The sequence below is a fragment of the Galeopterus variegatus genome, unplaced genomic scaffold (genome assembly GCF_000696425.1).
Source record: "Galeopterus variegatus unplaced genomic scaffold, G_variegatus-3.0.2 Scaffold2146, whole genome shotgun sequence".
NCBI classification, from domain to species: domain Eukaryota; kingdom Metazoa; phylum Chordata; class Mammalia; order Dermoptera; family Cynocephalidae; genus Galeopterus; species Galeopterus variegatus.
In genome coordinates, this window is record NW_007728257.1 from 187,875 (window position 1) to 207,966 (window position 20,092).

A 20,092-nucleotide genomic window follows, 5' to 3' on the forward strand; every position below is an offset into this window, starting at 1 on the left:
GTGCTCTTCCCACTCTGGCTCCTCGTCTCCAGAAGCAACCATCTCCATCTCTTGTAGGAGTGTTTTTGGTATTTACTTCTATATTTCTAACTAACTTGTTTATATAGGTATTTCTTGATATTTTCAGTTTTGGAATTATTGACATTCTACAGTAGAGAAAGAATAAATCTACATGGCTCACCAGGCTCCAATAACTGTTATAGCACAACTTATGGCTAGAGCAATAATAACTGTTTATATGATTATGGTTATCTAATATTTTTCATATTTGAGCAACAAAATATGCTATGGTTACATTTCTTTTCTCATATAACTTTTGTTTTTCTGGAATTAACAATCTTCTACCCCTCTTTCTACTTTGTATTGCTTGCTTCTATTCTCTCTCCTGTAAAACTAATAAAACTCCTTCCAGTGTGGTTAAGTGCATCAGGAAATCTAATTCAACTGTCCTGCTCACTGCAAACCTTCCTCCTAGAACACCCCGAGCCCAAGATCTAGTCCAGATAGGACCTCTCTAGGTTGCAGTGTAGCTGTCATCAGGGACATTCCTTCACCTTCATCCTGCAAATTCCCTTTCTCTTTCTCCTGAGTTGAATATTATTTTTCCTCTGCCTTTAGTCTTTAGTGTATGTAGCACACCTTCCATTAGCTTCTTGAAAATGGGTGTATAAGAGGTAAAAACTTTACATATTAAATGGTAGGATAAGGCTGGCCAATTAGCTCAGTTGGTTAGAGTGCTACCTTGTAACACCAAGGTCAAGGGTTTGGTTCCCCTTGTCGATCAGCCACCAATAAATAAATAAATAAATAGATAGATAGATGATAGGATATAAAGTTCTAAATTATAAATAATTTTCTCATTTTTTGGTATTTACTTCTATATTTCTAACTAACCTGTTTATATAGGTATTTCTTGATATTTTCAGTTTTGGAATTATTGACATTCTACAGTAGAGAATGTCAACTGTCCTGCTAATTCAACTGTCCTGCTCCCTGCAAACCTTCCTCCTAGAACACCCCGAGCCCAAGATCTAGTCCAGATAGGACCTCTCTAGGTTGCAGTGTAGCTGTCATCAGGGACATTCCTTCACCTTCATCCTGTAAATTCCCTTTCTCTTTCTCCTGAGTTGAATATTATTTTTCCTCTGCCTTTAGTCTTTAGTGTATGTAGCACACCTTCCATTAGCTTCCTGAAAATGGGTGTATAAGAGGTAAAAACTTTACATATTAAATGGTAGGATAAGGCTGGCCAATTAGCTCAGTTGGTTAGAGTGCTACCTTGTAACACCAAGGTCAAGGGTTTGGTTCCCCTTGTCGGTCAGCCATCAATAAATAAATAGATAGATAGATGATAGGATATAAAGTTCTAAATTATAAATAATTTTCTCAGCTTTTTAAAGGCATTGTGCCAATGCCATCTAGCTTCCAGCATTTTTTTGGAGAAGTTGGATTTTTTTCTACCCTGGAAACCTGAAAGATCTTCTCTCTTTTTTTTTTTTTTGTCTTTTTCTCGTGTCCGGCAATGGATCGCAACCCTCAGTGTCGCGCCTGTACTGGACCGGGACTGGCAACGGGATTGCAGCCCTCGGTGTTGCGCCCACACCTCGCTCAGCCAGTGAGCGGGAACCGGTCTGTATGTGGGATCTGAACCCCTGGCGGGAGCGCCGCCGCACTCCCAAGCGGCGCACTGTAGCAGTGCACCACCGGGCCAGCCCGAAAGATCTTCTCTTTAACCCTTGTGTTCTGTAGTTTCATAATGTGGTGCCCTCGGACAGTATTGCTTTGTTTTACATTTTCCTGGGCACTTGTCAGGCCCTTATGATCTGGAAGTGAATATTTTTCATTTGGGCCTTCTTTTTTTTTTTTTTTTTACATGACTACTTTAATAATTTCTTTCTCATTTTACATTATGGGAGACATCCTCAATTCTGAAAGTTCCTTTTAAATTTTTTTTAAAAAAGGCATTTTTTTAATAAATGCAAAATCTCTCCTTTCTATGAGGTTTTTAAAAAATTTTTTTTAAAGTTTTCTTCCTCTTTCTACGATGTGTTTCCCCTGATTCTTCCTTTTTATTTATGGGAGACACCCTCAATTCTGAAAGTTCCTTTTTAATTTTTTTTTAAAAAGGCATTTTTTTAATAAATGCAAAATCTCTCCTTTCTATGAGGTTTTTAAAAATTTTTTTTTAAAGTTTTCTTCCTCTTTCTACGATGTGTTTCCCCTGATTCTTCCTTTTTATTTATTTATTTATTTTTTGGTCTTTTCTTTCATGGCACAGGCTTTCTTAAGTGCTGGAGGTTTTTTGCCTATCCACACCCTGGGAGCTGCATCTGCATTCTAAGATGTGCCAACCAGGAGGTGTCCCTGCAGGGGAGCCTGGCAGGGACCTGGCCTTTGTTGGGTTGCCATAAGCATCACTATCTGAAAGTATTTTCTCTTGTCTGGTCAGTTTCTCCAGAGAGGAGCGCTCCAATCTCCTGGCTGGAGCACAAGCCTGGCTACTGATATTGTGGGAGTTAAGCTGGGGAAGTGGTGTGGGGGGTCATGCCATTTGGTATAGAGCCATTCACTTCATCGCCCTATTTTTAATACAGTGACTCTAGCCTCAGTGGTGTCCAGATACCCAAACCCAAGGTCTGTTTGGTCTGCCTTCTCCAGAGAATAATTCTCTGGTCTTCTGCCAGAGTATATAAAGCAGGGTTGCCTCGCTGTCTGGGATTAGAGGGGATCTGCCAGTCTAACCACTCCTTATTCAAACTTTCAAGTAATCTTCCATTTTACTGCTCTGCAGACAATCAAACTTTTGGGTTTACCTTCTCTCCACTTTCTGAGCCTTCTTGGAACTCTATGGTATGGATGGATCTTCTCCACCCTCCATTCTGCTAAGGACATTACTGTCCATCTATTCACTTTCTATCTTCCAAAATTCTGTGGGATGTCTGTTAGCTCTATCATTTTCTCCTGTGTTCTCTTTGTCATTGTGGATTTTGATATTTTCCCCCCTTTACTATTATTTTATTGGGGTAGTAGGTGAGGCTATAAATGCACAAGAGCAATTTGCCATATTTAACTTTTTGATTTTTGTACATTTGCTAAATTACAGTACTGGCCATTAGCATTTTAGCTCTTATCACTGGTACACATCATTACCGTGTTTTCCAGAAGAATTTGGGGGCCTGAAAGCCAATCATGATCCCCACAGTTCAATCATTAGAATCTCAAACATCAGTGTCCATCAGAAAATTCTAATCTTATAAAAATTGAAAAATGTTCCACAAACAAAATTTTGTTAAAAGCAATGCTAATTTTAATATTTAAAAAACTCCAACTCCTAAAACTGTGTTTTAATACCTATTCTCATCGACTTAGTTTATAAAATAAAGTACATAAACTATTTTATAGGATTTTAAAAATAGGGTGCTATTTACATTTTAAGCATTTTTAAGTTAAGCAACTTGACTACAATGGCCTAAATATAATGGAAGGAACCAGAGCCTGCAGAGAATTTTCAAAAACAATCTAAAGCCATGGAGTAACAATTCTTCTTATGTAAAAGTTTATGGTATCTACTGCTGTCAGCTGGAGTCAGATATACTCAGTAAGAATAAACAAGGGGAGTGGGAGGGAACGTTTCTCTGTGTGCATTTTTTAGGGTCATCCTCTTTTGCTTTGTTGGGTTGCACATCGTATGCCAGTGAGATGTGCTGACTTTGCTACCCACGTGAAGGTGAAATCACAGTGTGTGGTCTGGAGGTCATGCTATCCTCCCTGCAAAACAAAATTTTCTAAACTCTAAAAATTCTAAGTATGCATTGTAATCTTTCTCTAAACAATTTACCCAGAAAAAAAGGGGCTTTTTCTAAGTCTATGCTAGTGAGCTCGTGCCCACAAATAATAAACAGATCTGTCAGCACTGTTTTGTATACACGATTGCAACAGAACCTTACCTACCATCGTAGAGCAGCTTCTGGGTGGACTAATGACGCCAACCATGTCGTGGCACAAGCATCTTTTTAAGAGTCAACTCTGTGGTGACATGGAACCTATTTTCCCTAAACACCTGCCCAGACAAAGCCTCCCTTTCTCCCCAGTCCTGCCTACCTTCCTCCTAAACTCCATCTGAGTCACCACCTCATACCTACTCTGTTATCCTGGCTGGCCAGGAGGACAGACATTCCAAGGCTTATTTCATTTCAATTAATTTCAAGTCTTACCTGCTGCTCATTAAGCTTTCTCTGTATTTCTTCTGAGTTACAGGAATCATAGACTATTGGCTTGGCCAGCTCAGACTCAATGTGAGCAAGCCAAGTCCGCAGGCTGCCCATGTTCTTGTCAAGCTGCTGCACAGCCACCAGAGTCTCCTTCAGTTTCTTTACCCTGTAGGCAGAGCAGGTGCAACATTTAGCTTCAGTGAGAGGCCCCACGCACCATCCCCTCAGGTGCAGAAGAAAGCCTGGGGCTAAAGCCAGATTACCGTGGTCCATGCTGGCTCAGCCCCTTACTGACTGTGTGACTTTGGGCAGGTTGTACAACCTTCCTGTGTCTGTTTCCTCATCAATTAAATGGGGATTTTTATAGAGTACAAGAGTGCTTGTGTGACTTAAATAAGTTGAATAATGTAGGGTGCCCAGTGCATGGGAAATATTCAATAAATATTAACAATTACACTTAACATAAACCTCATGGCTGTCACAAAACATATCCCGACAAATAACATAATTTATACTCCTATGAAGAATACCTGAGAGACAAAAGTTTTTAACATTTCTCACGGTTTGTCACTGAACAGATTACAAAGTTACAGTTCTTATATTGACCAAACACAGCATCAGCCCTGGTGGGTTGTATTTGGCCTTCTTGGGGCAGAAACTCAATTAAAAGAAACACACTTAAGATAAACTATCAGTGCAATGTCACCTGCACTCAAGCAATTCAAGTTTTATCGGTGACAGATCACATTAAAGGTAACTGAGGACCTGTTGGGTTGCAAGCAACAGAGGGTGATAGGACTATCCAGTCTTCCACCTTCAGAGCCTAGTTTAGTACAGTATACACTACAAAGCATGCTTTAAAAAAAAAATCTTTTCCCATTTTTATACAGGAAGAGTGAAAAAAATGCTTTCTTTAAGATTGACATTTACCTAACATAACATGTGGACATGCTACGTGGAAGATGCAGAAGAACAAAGATAAAAGAAGACTTGATTCTTTCTCTTATGAAATGTACTATCTGACTGGAAATTTGGACACATAGCAGTGAAATATAACACACGGTGGAAGAAATAAAGAAATGAACCCAGTCTCTGGTTATATAAGAAGTGATCAATTCTGTCTGGCCACATTCAGGTAACACTTCATTCATTCATTCATTCACCATTTGTTCATTTCTTTATTCCTTCTGCAAACATTTACGGTGCTAGGCAGACATGGTGCTGGGTGACAGAAATGCAGTGATAACTGTAGTTTCAACCTCGCCGTTGAGGAGCTTAGACTTTGAAAGGTGAGTAAAAGCCAAGCAGAACATTTCTGGCCTAGAAAACAGAAGAAAGGCAGAGATTTTGAAGGCAAATAGTGCACTAGTACTGGTGAGGCTGGGCTAGAGAGGGTGAGGAAGAAAAGTGGGAGAGGTGGAGTGGTGAGAGACAGGAAGACGGGAGGCCTGGAGGAGGATTACCAGGATCCTGTAAAAACGTGATCATCAGTTTGTATGCGGTTTTCAGGATAACAGGAACTTTGCCAAGATTTATTAGCGAGAAATGATAAGATCAATTCTGATTCTGAGTATGTAAGTTTGAAACGAGGACATCGTGTGAGCCAATTCAGGAAGAGAATCATCCAAACAGCTTAGATCAAAAGTCCACACTTGGGGAAAGTGGAAAGAGAGGTGAGGGCTGCATTGCTAAATTTGTGAACTGACATGATAGGAGGCAGGAGGAGCTGAAAATGATGTGTTTTCTGGGTAGGTAACTAAGTGGAGGTTGTCGCCTCAGAGTACACAGGAAGAGGAGTGAATTCTTGGGATTAACGCTGCATTAAGTCTGGGATATCATAATCTGAATGACCAGGCACAGACCTATAGAAATGTAGTTCCATGGTCCAGCAAAGGGGAAGGAGTTTGTAACATCAGTTTAAGTGTCGTTGGCATAGAGCTGACACCCAGTGAATGGATGAATTTCATCCTGAGAGGGTGTAAACTAAGAAAAATGAATTGTAAAAGGCTGGTTAAAGAAGGAGGAAACACAGACTAAGAAAAAATAGAAAGAAAGGAAGGGGACCAGGAAAGTGTAACATAAATCAAAACTCAGGAAGTTTTGAGGTGTTGGTCAAAGCGTGATCCCAAGGCTGCCTGCACCAGATTCACCTGGCTTGCCTCATATAAATGCAGATTCCTAGACCCCAAGCCAGTCCTATTGAATCAGGACTTTGGGGGAGGGTGTGGCCAGGGAATCTGCATTTTTAACAAGTACTCCAAATTGCATACTAAAATTTGAGAACGGCTGGTTCACTTTGTCAAATGCAGAGCAGTATGATGAGGACTAAAAAGAGGACCCGTGCTCTGGCAATTAGAAGGCTCTGCCGACTCAGTGAGGGGTTATCAGGTCTGTGGAAACAGAAAACAGAATGCGTTCAGGCTAAGGAAGACATGTATAGCAAGCAAGTGTAGTTAATTATTTTAAGAAAGGAGGCAATACAGATAAGTAAATATGCAATGAGATGTCTAAAATGATCTGACTTCAAGGAAAAATTGATTTGTTTGCTTTGTTTTGTTTGACATAGTTTATTATTTGGAATAACCTTAGAATGTTTTCAGGCAGAGAGTTAGGAACCCATGTGGAAGAAGCCAGAGTGGAAAGAGGAGAGAAATTATAGATGAATACAGATGATGGAGCAGGATGCAGGGGAGGCAGAGGTCAAGGGCATAAGGGCAGGGACAGACAAGTTAGTTTTAAAAACAGTTTTCCTAATGTGGTCAGGGCATGAGCAGCAGTTTGGGAGGGACACAGGTAGTATTTCTCAACTCTATTATTATCAAGTAATAACAAACAAAAATAAATTATTGAGTCCCTGTTGAGGGCCTAACATGGCTGAGTGTACACAGATTGCTCTAAAAACAAAGGTCATGGTGATATGTATGATTAATGTAAGAATGTCCTCTCAACAACGTCTCCCACCTGACCAGCTTCCTGTATTCAGATTTGGTAGGATCTGATGCTGACTTGTGCCTTGGGAGGGGGTTTGATAGCAACCGCATGATATCATCAGGGCTTTTCTAGAGGCTGGAGTGTGTGTTTCCCACCCTTATTTTAACTCCCTGGTATTATTTATACACAAGCTGGTCTCTTCCATAGTAAGTTACTTGAACAGATGCAACTGTGAATTTCCACGTTTGCATTTTTCCTCCCCCTGCCACGCTAAACTCAGTGCTTTGCACACAGTTGGACACTATTTAAATGCCTGCTAAACATTAATAATTAGTATTCTAAGTAAAATATTTTTATTTAATTAACATATTTTAATTTTAAAAATTTATTTGATATTAAATGTATACTTAACTTTTTCTCTAGAACTAACATTTGCAAATGGTCCATTTGTCAAGGACTAAAATTCATTCATTTTCTTGGTTCAAAACTCACAATACAATCAAAAGATCCAAAGCATAAAGGGATGCAAATAATTACTGTTCTGGGGGATTGTCTACACTAGCAAAATAAATTACAAGATTAGTAATCTTGTATAGTACTGAATGAGTTCCAAGTGACAGCAGTTAGTGTGCAATATGTCAAGGGCATCGTGACATGGAAATGCTTATTCACATAGTCCATTAGGGACAAGTTCCTCTTTCAAACTGAAGTATAAATTTAGTAAAGTCAGTGCGGGTGAACATTTAAGTGGTCTCCTTTCTCATTTTTTAAAAAGTGTATTTTACTACAAATAGCAAAATACATTGTGTGTGTGTTTGGGGGGAGTGGGTGTGAGCTGGGGGTGGGCGGGTAGTAAAGCCCCCATTGTATTTGCTTTGGCTTATTAAACTTGATATTTGCAACACAGGGATCATTCTTTTTCAAGAGAGATGCCCCATGTTTTTTTCTGTTATTTCTTTATGGGAAATCCTTGGGAAAAGTGTCACAGTATTTTTATTTATCACCGTAAGAAGTTTGAGCAGCATTCCTTTTGGTTGCATCCAGGACTACAATTCAAAATAGATGCTTGCAGACATCACATGTCTGGATAAGTTTAGCAAGCCTGATAAATCTGTTAAGTCCCTGCAGATTATGGTTCTCCTTTCACTGTCCAGCATGGATCACAGGCACTTGACCTTTCTTGAGAAGGACTCTGCTATTAAATCCAATTGTCCAGCTTCTTAACATTGTCACATGAATGTACACACACACATATACACATGAGGATACCTCAAAAAGGATAACATGAATCTTTCCATAAACCTTTTAAAGTACCCTCATATTTATACATATATGCTTATGTATCTTCATGTATATTATATATTTCACTACTTTCCTTCAAACTAATATATTTACAAATATTTCACTATTTTCCTTCAAATCAATTTAGTATATTCATAACCCAAAACAAAATGAAAATCCAAATACAATAGAACCCAAAGTACCATTAGAAATCCTACTCATCTATAGGTATTTATTCGGGGGGGATGATATGGCAAAAGAACAACATTTTTAAAAATTCAAAATGAACATTTCTGTCATGTTGTTATTTTAACTGAAAAATATCATGGACTAAATATTTGCATAATGCACTAAATTACTATTTTAGATATAAATTTGTACATTTTGCAGATATATTTTATAAGCTTTGTATTAATCAGTGACCTAAATTTACTGACAAACACAACTAAAAGCAATTTTCTCACACACGCACAACTCTTTTGGCCCCAGAAATACGAGTTTCATTCACTAAAGGGAAAGCTTTCAGCTACAAAGCTGGGAACTGGCTATGGCCGAATTTCAGTTTCATCAGAAGCCCATCCTTTAAATAGCAGATGATGTACTGAGTCTTTTTCTGAATCTCTTCCCTGTGTCTCAGCCTCTCCACTCTAGCCATACTCCTTGTATGACACACATAGTCCAGAGACAACTGGAATACCAAGTCATAATAAAGTCCATTAACCTTTTCATCCAGCGCCGCATGCCCACTAGGGGGACAAGAAAACAAACCAAGGAAAACTCTTAGGAGTCACGGTCAACAGTTTCCTAACACCAACCATCTTCAATTAATGTTGGTAAAAACAATCCCAGATTAAAGCTTCCAGCATCTATCCAATAAACCCCAGGTAACATGAAAGCTATGTACAACAGAAGAAACTCAAGGAGATGCCTGCCTTGTGACATCGCAGTTACAGTCTGGGAGATCTGCATCCACACAGCCGTCCTCTGCCATCCTCAGGGCACGTAGGTCCTCCACCACCACCATGAAGCTTCCACTTGCAAAAGTTAGGCTCTGCAGCGCAAAAGGCTAAATCCTGTGTGGGGATGAAAGTTTCCCCTGGTCTGTGTATAAAAGTATGGAAATGCTCACTCGGGACAAATGTTGGTAGTCTCTGCCTGATAACATGACACTGAGCAGTGACAAGTGGTCATGTTTCTAAATAAAACCTACATTCATTAACATGTGCCAGGCTTGATCTCCTGGAATGTAGGCCACAAGAGGAAGAAGGGGAAAGAGCTCAGTGTAATCTGCAAGGAGGAGGAAGCTACAGGTCTAAAGAAAGGATATAAGAAATAATGCTGTCTGCAGACGCGGCCGTTCCATAAGGACAGGCAGCTTTCCTTGAGGGCTGTTTGTTACACAGGGAAGGCTCTTTGAAAAAGACATCTTGCCAAAATGCAAACAAAACCTCCACAATTGCAGCAAATTAAAGGAGCAAAAAGGAGCAACTTTTTTTTTTTTCTTCATCTCAATATGGCAGCTCAGTGTTGTAAGTAGAAGTTTTGTTTGGGACAGTGGGAGGGAAAAGATATTCTGTGGGAAAGTACCTGACCTTTACCTTTGAATAGATGAGTTGAGCATGACAGATAGTGAAGAAATATTATTCTCCCCTTACATATTCAAAACTTTTGTCCTTTAAAAATAATGATGTAAGGTGACAAAAATAACATTTTCATTTTGAGATAATTTAAAAACCATATCTGCTCATTTTTGCCTGGTGGGATCTCAGGTAACTTTTTTTTTCTTTTGTAAATTTCAAGAGTTTCCAAATTTTTTGCACTAAGCATATGCTGATTTCATAATTTAAACTTTTAAAGAAAACAAGTCCCCAAATTATTATTTAGTAGTAATTTAATAAAATGTGACTAATGTTGGCTGCTTTAAATCATTTTTGGATTACAGTATACAGACAAATTATAGATAAATAATAAATATTTGCTAAGTTCTTTTAGAAGTGATGAATTATAACTAAAACAAAACAAAGCATTCAGTTCTGGTCATGTGAGTTGGTTGTTTTTCAAACAGAACATTGGAGGAAACATTTTCTTTATAAAAGAAACAAACTTGTATTTTACATAAGAAATATACTACAGAAAACTCAGTTATAAATAAATTTATTTTTCAAATCTTTCTACGTAAAGATATCCTATTGTGAATTCTTTTATAAAAAAAATCACCCTTCTGATACATTACTTTTGACAATCAGGAATGAAAATACATAAGCTTTGATTAAAGGAATATACAAAGGTTCTTCAAAACGTTTGTGGAAAAACAGATTTGGAAGATGTTATGAATCTTTCCATTACGTTTTGAGGTATCTTCATATTGGCCATGAGTCCATAGCAGCAGGCAAGTTTGTTTTTTTTCCTGATTATGAGTAACATTTTTTAAAAACTTGAGACCTTCAAAAAATTTTACTGCCATAATTTCCTTAGTTTAATTCCTTTTTACTTTATTTAGTTTTCTTCAGTGGGTGAAAGTCTTTTTTTCATGCTCATTACTGTTAGCACAATATATTTATTTCAATGAACTTAGTGGAAGGCAAGCCAAGGCTTTAAAGACAATTATTTTAACAGCAAAAATATTGCAACAATATCAATGTTCATCAGGAGAGAAAATACTGGACAAATTACAGTATATTTATGCCATGGAATACTCTGTAGTTATCTAAAAAGAACAAGATTGGCATATGCAAGGTTACTTCAAAAAGGTCATGGAAAAATAGAATTAAAAGATAATACAAATCTTTCCATGACCTTTTTGAAGTACCCTCATATAGCATTTTATAGTGGATACAGTCCTTTCCCCCGCAATGTCTCATTGGCGATGTGGCAGTTAGTTCAAGGAGCATTTTGAAAATGAGGAATCTGGGGCACAGAAAAATGATGCAGCAAGCCCTAGGTAACACAGCCAGACAAGGTGGATGAAACGCAGGCTTCTTGATTAGTCTTGTGCTGTTTCAATGTGTGTTACATCAATGTATTCCTAATCTTTACCAGGACCCTTCTGACTTGACCAACTCTAGACAGTACCAGCCACAAATTCCAAGAAATAAGTTTCCTCTGACCTCCACGGTGGGAAGAACTCTCATTAGACTGAAACCCTTTAGAGGGCAGCCACTATGACTCCACGAAGTCTTCCTTGCACTGCATACCAGGCTTACCTACACAGCCTTTAAACTCCCTCTGGGGAGAGAGCTGACCTTTATTGAGCACATTCTGTGCAAACTGGTTTACAGGGGCTATCTCACCTTGTGAGATGAATATATTATCTCCATTTCACATGTGGCACTGAGAAGATCAGTGTCTTGGTGAAGCAGAAACACATCAGGAGGCACTTGAAGCCCTCTGCTTTATTCTCAGCTGTACACATGGCACTTTTTGCCCTACGTCTTACATTTGAGAAAACTCAACAAATACTGGAGTGACTGCTATGGGCAAAGAACTAGGTTAGGGTCTGGGATTACTATAGTGATCACGTGAGAGACAATTCCATTTCAGTAGAGAAAGAGACTAAACAACCAATCACATGGGATATCACACAGTTCAGGGAAATGCTAGGAAGGAGAAGCACAGAAAACCTGCTGAGCAAGTGAGAACAATCTGATCTCATCCAGAGGAAAGAAAGAGCGTGAGGAGCAATTAGGGGCTGGCCAGGCCAGGTGGGGCGGGAGCAAGAGGAAAAAAGGGCAAGGGCCCGAGGTGAGGAGCCATTTGGACGCTTATGTTTTGATTCTTACTTGGTTAGTATCGTTTTCTTTTTCGTCTTTATATCCCTAGAGAAAGTGTCAGCAAACTATGTACGGTTGGCCACTTGTTTTGGTAAATAAAATTTTGCTGGAACACAGCCATGGTCTTCTGTTTACATATTCTCTGTGGCGGCTTTCACACTACAATGGCAGAGTCGTTGCAACAGAGACTATTTGGGCCACAGAGCCAAAAATACTTACTATCTGGTCCTGTACAGAAAACATATGCCAACCTCTGCCTGATAGCAACAAGCACTGTACTTCCTGCATAGTAGGCATTCAATAATTTTTTAAAAATTATGTTTGTTTTTACTCCGACAAAATGTTTAAGGGAATTATAATAAATATAGATTAAAACAACCAGTCACAAAAGACCATGCATTGTACGATCTGTATATGAACCACTCAGAATAGGTAAATCTATAGAGACAGAAAGTAAAATAGTGGTTTCCTAGGGCTGGGGGAAGAGGGGAGGAAGAAGGGATGAAAAGAAACCATTAATGGGTAATAGAGTTTTTATTTGGGGATGATGAAAATGTTTTAACATCAGTGGTGATTATAGATGCTCAGCTCTGTAAATATACTAAAAATCACTGAATTATACACTTTAGGCGAGTTAGATGGCATGTAAATTATATCTCAAAAAAGCTGTTCTTAAAAAAAAAGGAGCCAAATAACTAGTGTGCTTTTGTTTTGGTGGTGGGAATTTAGGTTCAGTAGAGGGAACAAGAATATATTCTACTGATAAAAAAAAAAAGAAATTATTACAACAGAATTAACAAGTTGAACCTGACCTTCCTAGATACTAAGATGGGAAGTGTTAAGTAATTCACTAACATATAATTAACAACTGTAAGCAGCACTAAACAATTACAGCTAAGAGAGAGATTTCCTGTCAGTCCTGAGCTCTAGAGAAACTGCTATGTGTGTTTTTGCAAAGGGCTCCCTGACACAATGAGAGCCAGCCTTCTCCAAGGCAGTTTTACCGAAATCACAGTGATGCTTCCCCAGTGGCAGTTTCTTAGACTGACTCTTAATGAAAGCCCAGGGCTCAGCTTTCAATTGTCTAGGCCAGTGCCGACCAATAGAACTTTCTGAGATGATAAAAAGAAATTATTACAACAGAATTAACAAGTTGAACCTGACCTTCCTAGATACTAAGATGGGAAGTGCTAAGTAATTCACTAACATATAACTAACAACTGTAAGCAGCACTAAACAATTACAGCTAAGAGAGAGATTTCCTGTTAGTCCTGAGCTCTAGAGAAACTGCTATGTGTGTTTTTGCAAAGGGCTCCCTGACACAATGAGAGCCAGCCTTCTGCAAGGCAGTTTTACCGAAATCACAGTGATGCTTCCCCAGTGGCAGTTTCTTAGACTGACTCTTAATGAAAGCCAAGGGCTCAGCTTTCAATTGTCTAGGCCAGTGCCGACCAATAGAACTTTCTGAGATGATAAAATGTTCTGTTATCTGCATGTCCAATAAGATGGCCACTATCCTCATGGGGTTACTGAGCCCTTGAAATGTGGCTAGTGCAGCTAATTAAAATTAGACAAAAACTTAGCTTTATTCAACTTCAGTTCATTTAAACAGCCACCTGTAGCTAGTGACTGCTGAATCAGACAGAGCAGGTCTAGGAAGAATGGAAAGGACACGAGAACATTATTTATCGAGCTCTAAAAATAACTGAGCAAATTTTGTTGGCCTAAAAAATTGACAATGCTTGGTGACACAGTCAGTTTCAAAAACTCAATGCAAAGCACATCTATTTTGTACTCAGAATGGTCTAAGCTAATCCAACGGTGATAATGAAGTTGATTCTAAATTATGCATTCTGTTTGTATGCAGTAGGTTATCAATGCATCTTTATTTATTTACTTTTTATGCTTCTGTGATCTAAAATTAGAAGACACAGTTCCTGTTTCTATTGGCTGGTAAGATGTTCACCTGGAAATATGATTATTTTCAAAAATAACCTTTCCTTTCCCACAAAAGCATCCAGACAGCATAGAAATATCAAAAGGCATACACCAGGTTATGTTCTCCTCTACTGCATCAATGTGGAAAAAAAGTTGGAAGAAGAAAGAGTGGTAAACGGGACTGAATCACAGAAAGTTCATATTTTAGCTGGCTGTTCATGGTTGAAGATGGCTGTGGGAGATGTTCACCAGTCTGTGCACTAACGAAGCACCAATAAACTGGGAAATGGAAAGTGAGTGGGATGGGAGAGGCTGCAAGGCAGGCTGTGAATCCAGCGTGGCACTGAACTCCAGGACGAATTCATGATCAACACGCCAATCTCCCACAGGAATTGTGTCTGTGTATGATGAGACTCTATGTGAGTGGAAACACATGGGCATTTTGGTGACTACAGTGCAGAGCACTGTACCTTATAAATATATAATTGATTCGAGTTTACTAATGTGTCTTTTGGGAAAGTAAACTAATTAACATCTAGAAAATTCTCACCTGAACAGCCAGACAAAAATATTATAAATAAATATGACTTTGAGGAGATAGCACCAAACTCATTTGATGTAATGTTGGCTAATAGCTGGCCACACCCTAAACTAGCTGCTATGACTAAATTATATTAAATCTAGTTTAAAACATCTTTAACATAGTGCATGCCCATTCTCCACACCATTGAACCACTAAAAACTAGAAAAGAAGATTAACTAGATTAGCCGATTACATGGAAATGCAAGTCAATCCATGAGTCAGAATTTGACAAAAAATACTGGGGCTGTTTACCAAGAGGGTGGTTTCTCTAAGAAAAGTACTTATAGCACAAGGGGCTTCAATTTCTGCATTCTCTCTAACAAGGCAAAGGAAGTCACAAACCTGCCAGCCAGGAGAGCTTAGTGCTCCAGAGTCAGAGTGCAGGCTCTGCCACTCAACACACGTGACCATGGGCAAGTCTAAGCCTCAGCCTCCACATCTGCAAAATGGGTATAATAATAGCAATGCCCACCTCAAAGGGTGTTGTGAACCATACATGAAAAGATGCATATGAATCCTATAGCACAGTCTCTGGCACAAACTAAGTGTTCAATAAATGTTAGCTAATACAGTGCTATTGTTAAACATTTTAAAAATCAATAAGCATTTATTCCATTTTGTTTCATTATTGCTAACATAAATTATGATCTTAACCTTCCTCTTGAGTTAGATCCTCCTTAATAAGTCCCTTATAAAATATATATATACTAAATGTTTCCAAATTCAGCATACAAAGTTATGGTGCCCAAATGCAGTTATAGTGGGTACATGGAATTCAAAGGGCACTATATGTCCACCTTTCCACAGCAGGGCTAAGGAAAGGAATCCAGATTTAAAATCCTGTATTGTAGGATAGCCCCAAATGGCTGTGAATCAAAAGCATTTGTAACATTCCAGCTCTCCTAATTGCCATGAAGAACATCCACTCAAATATTCAAATATTCATTCATTCATTTGTTCATCCACTCAAATATTTATTGAGCCCTTATGAGCTCAGGTGCTGTTGTTGGTGCTTGTGATACACAGTGAGTAAAATGGATAAAGCTACCCTGACCCCATGGAGCCTACATTCCAACATGAAGCAAAGTTCACCTAAAACAAAGATCTAGTTAATCACTCCCTCTTTTTATATCAGGTAACATAGCTCATCATTCAATCCCATCAGACTTTTATATTGCTAGTAAAGATTCTCATATATATTTTTGGACTAACTCACCCTGCCCTTCTACAACAGAAACTGAATGTAACATGCCTCAGATATAAGGCAGACACTTCGAGTTATCACCAAAGCTAAGCATAAAATTACAATAATGCAGCAACTTATTTTTACAACTGTTACAGTAAATTACAATGGAGATGAGGCCTGAAGAACCCCTGAGCAGACAAAACCAGTGAGGCCCCATAAGTGACCTCGACCTTTACTGATTTGCAAATGTAAGTGCAACTTGACTTATTTCTTGCAAATGCCCATATTAAAAAAAAAAAAATTTAAATCAGAACTTAAGCTCAAACAATTAGAATCAGCCAACAAACTTGTATAACTAGGGACTTTCCTGCAGGATAGACCAGATAAGCCAACTGTATAATTGTAAACAATCAAATGTTTGCTTCACTTTCCTGCTGTGTCTGTCCTATAAAGGCCTCCCCCTTGTGTTCCCATAGTGGAGCTCCTGAACTGCTTCTGGTTTGGAGCTGCTAGATTCATGAATCATTTGCTCAAATAAACTCTAAAATTTTATAGTGGTTCAGTTTACCTTTCTAGCACAACTAAGCAGAGTGGCAATAATCAGTGTCATTCTCACACCTTGCTAACCAAAAACACAGTAGGAATGTGATAACTTTTCTTTTTGCTACTGAAGACAAAAACACTCTCCACAAATGCTGGTCAGCAGTTTCTCTTTTTTCCATATAGGAGGCTGAACACCCATGAAGCCCGGAAATAAAGAATTTTCTCTTGGGAGTAGATTTTGTTTGGATCTGACACTCTTTCTCTCTGCTACATGCAAACAACAGTGGATTTATGAAATAAGAAAGAAAAATTTAAAGTTAACAAAAGTGTCATTTATGAGAACAGCATGAACATTTTTCGAAATAGTGGACTAACAGGGAGAGAGAGAATGATTTATTAGATTCACTTTAGCTGAAATGAAAAGTAGACTGGAAAGGCTACCAAATTCTGCACACACACAGGCCCTCCTGACGCGGGGCTTTTTTACCTGGCTGCAATGAGATCCAGGAGATGGTGCCACCGGTCGTTGACCTTTCCGAGCTTGTATTCAATCTCAGATGCTTTGCTTTCATGGCTGGCTTTAGCAAGTCGTTCTCCCATTTGTTGGAGCTGTATTTTGTTTTCTTGGGCAGCAGCAATTTCCTCTTGATAATCCTGCATAATAAATAGCAATCATAGAGGTCAGAAAGCATATTCTTAATGCATTCAGCCTGGCTGTACTAGAAATATGATAATTACAGTTTTCTACTACTTGGAATAGTTCAGGCATGAAGAATACCATTTGAACATCAGCCCATGTGCATGAGAATTAGTAGTACTTATCATTTTCAGTATGTGTGCAGAGTTGGGATTGCATTTTTGTATAGATGTTCTTGAAAGGAATGGGGGAATCCTTTTTATTTGAGCATTTAAAACAATAAAAGTATACACATAGATACAAAAGACAAAATTTGAAGGCTTTTAACATTGGTAAATCATACCTTAATGCTCTAATCACTAAGCTGATGCTATATTTAGAATCAATTCTCATACAAATAGTTGCCAAGAGGTTTATAAGATGTATGCACGCATACATACACAGGTACTTCAAAAAATTTATGGAACAACAGAATTAAAAGATAATATGAATCTTTCCATGAACATTTTGAAGACTGCTTGTATATACACACACACACACACATATGCAATTATCATATATCACACACACACACACACACACACACATATGCAATTATCATATATCTGTAAATGTGTATATGTGTGTGTCAGTTATGCTATTTGGGAATATTTTAAATAAATTCCTTCATTTTAAAGAGATATCCTCTATATAGTGCTAATATTTTGCAACACATGAATCAATGTCAATTTAACTCTCAAGAATAATAACCATTACTTTTAGAGAATCAGTGGGTCTCAAACCTTCTTGATTTATCCGGTTTCTGTGTTAGCTCCTCTTAAAGATTGTTTTGGTTAAAGAGAACTGGCTCCATATGGCCTATGGGCAAGAGGTAGGCACGACAGGGTAGGATTTAAGTAATGATAGAAGGACACCCCTTCTCCAAACCCCTAGTGACCCTCTTACTCTCCTGCCAAGGTGACAGGATCCAATCTTCAGGAACAACCTTTTTATTTTTGGCTTAATCTCCTGTTATGCAGCAAATATTTTCTCAGCAAAATGATATATGAAGACAGGTATTAAATGAGCATAGGTATTTTCACCTTCTCCTCACTAAAGCTAGTGTGGTAACAGGGCCACCCTCCCAGGTCATTTACCTAAGCAAAAAGGACCCCAAAGGAAAGGGAGGAGCTGCTGAAATTTTTTCTGTCCTGGTGTTGAGTATCTCCTTGTGCCCAGCACTCCCTACCCTCCTTGTTATGTTATTTCATCACAAAGGGATTCAAAGACCAATATTCTAGATGCTTTTATTAATAGTTGCAATATTTTATCACAACTTTGAGATGACTTTATTGAGACATGTTTATTTGAAAAGAATTACTACAAGCCTTAAAAAGCACTTATAGTAAAATAATCCCCTTGGATTATCTTTTAAATTAAACCATTTTTGAGTGTTAATGCTCGTAGATACTATTATCTTGGCTTCAATTCATTTACCATTTTTTTTTCTTTTAGTGATTTTACCTCCTTAAAAACAAAAACATAAAAGCAAAACAAAAGGAAACACATAATACACATACATGATTCTTACTGAACAAGTAGCTAAAATCCAAAAGTACTGAACATTATCAGCAGATGCTCTTTTTTTTTCATCACAAATTGCAAGTATTCTGTATATTCTGTACGTAAAGCAGGGCTTTCCGGGCAAATTTATTTTATATTGAAAAGATAAAATATAGTGCTGCTTTGACAGGAAGGTAATTATGAGTAAGGCCATCGTCTGCACCTGTTGAAAGTATTCCTGAGTGTCATAAAGAGTGAAACACGAGCAGCCGCGCTTCCCGTACCTTCTTGAGTTTCTCTATCATGTCTTCAATGAGAACGTCTCCATTCTGAGAAACTTTGCTTTCCATTTGAGTCAACCATTCACAAAGCTCCTTGTTCTTTTCACTGAAGACTGCCCATTCATTCAATCTTTCGTTTACCTGCTGCCGCCTTAAGGAGAGCTGGAGAAATTAAAAAGGGAAAATATGCAAAAGGATCATCAGAAAGAAACTCGCCCACTGAGGAATACAGCAAATGAACTATGTCGGGTGGACTGAAATGAGCAATAGTTGTGCATCTTTTTAGGCCACTGTTTCCTGAAGTGCAGGATTTGCTACCGAATACAAGCGGGAGCTAGGAAACCTGTATTTCTTTCCTGAAGACTCACGTGCACATGAGCTTATTAAGGTTCTGAATACTCCAACTTCACACAAAGAGCGGTTCAGCCCAGATAGGACACATGATCAGTGAATGTACTTTTACTAAAACAGAAGGAAGAAATTGGAAAGAATAGGGAAAGAAGGGGAAAAAAGAAGGGGAAAAAAAGAAAGGAAAGAAAGAATAGACAAAAGGAAGAAAGGGCCGGCCCGGTGGCGCACTGCTACAGTGCGCCGCTTGGGAGCGTGGTGGCGCTCCCACCGAGGGTTCGGATCCCACATGCAGACCGGTTCCTGCTCACTGGCTGAGCGAGGTGCGGGCACAACACCGAGGGTTGCGATCCCGTTGCCGGTCCCGGTCCGGTATGGGCGCGACACTGAGGGTTGCGATCCGTTGCCGGACACGAAAAAAGACAAAAAAAAAAGGAAGAAAAAAGAAAAGAAAAGAAAAAAATGAAAATGGGGAAAAGGGAAAAAAGAAGGAAGGGAAGGGAAAGAAGGAAAGAAGGAAAAATGAACTGAGCCTCTGCTATCTCAGGAGAGGCATGACACGTGGCCCACAGTGGCAGACTGGCTGCCTGTGGCTCAGCTCCATGGGACAGTTTTACGAAAAAAGAAAAGAAAAGAAAAAAATGAAAATGGGGAAAAGGGGAAAAAGAAGGAAGGGAAGGGAAAGAAGGAAAGAAGGAAAAATGAACTGAGCCTCTGCTATCTCAGGAGAGGCGTGACACGTGGCCCACAGTGGCAGACTGGCTGCCTGTGGCTCAGCTCCATGGGACAGTTTTACTCTGGGCAAGTTCCTTCATTTCTCTGCTGTTTTCTTTCTTATTTA

General features: G+C 38.7%; 1 protein-coding gene across 4 annotated transcripts in view; it reads right to left on the reverse strand.

Annotated features, from left to right (window-relative positions):
• LOC103596914 (nesprin-1) overlaps nt 1–20,092 on the reverse strand; it is a 168,877-nt gene that overhangs the window by 39,856 nt on the left and 108,929 nt on the right. For all 4 annotated transcript variants that reach the window (XM_008580689.1, XM_008580690.1, XM_008580688.1 and 1 more), the window contains 3 exons: nt 18,907–19,065; nt 16,931–17,097; nt 4,215–4,377 (listed from right to left, as the gene is read on the reverse strand). In XM_008580689.1, coding sequence (XP_008578911.1) covers nt 4,215–4,377; nt 16,931–17,097; nt 18,907–19,065 — 489 coding nt within the window. The remainder of the gene's footprint in view (nt 1–4,214; nt 4,378–16,930; nt 17,098–18,906; nt 19,066–20,092) is intronic.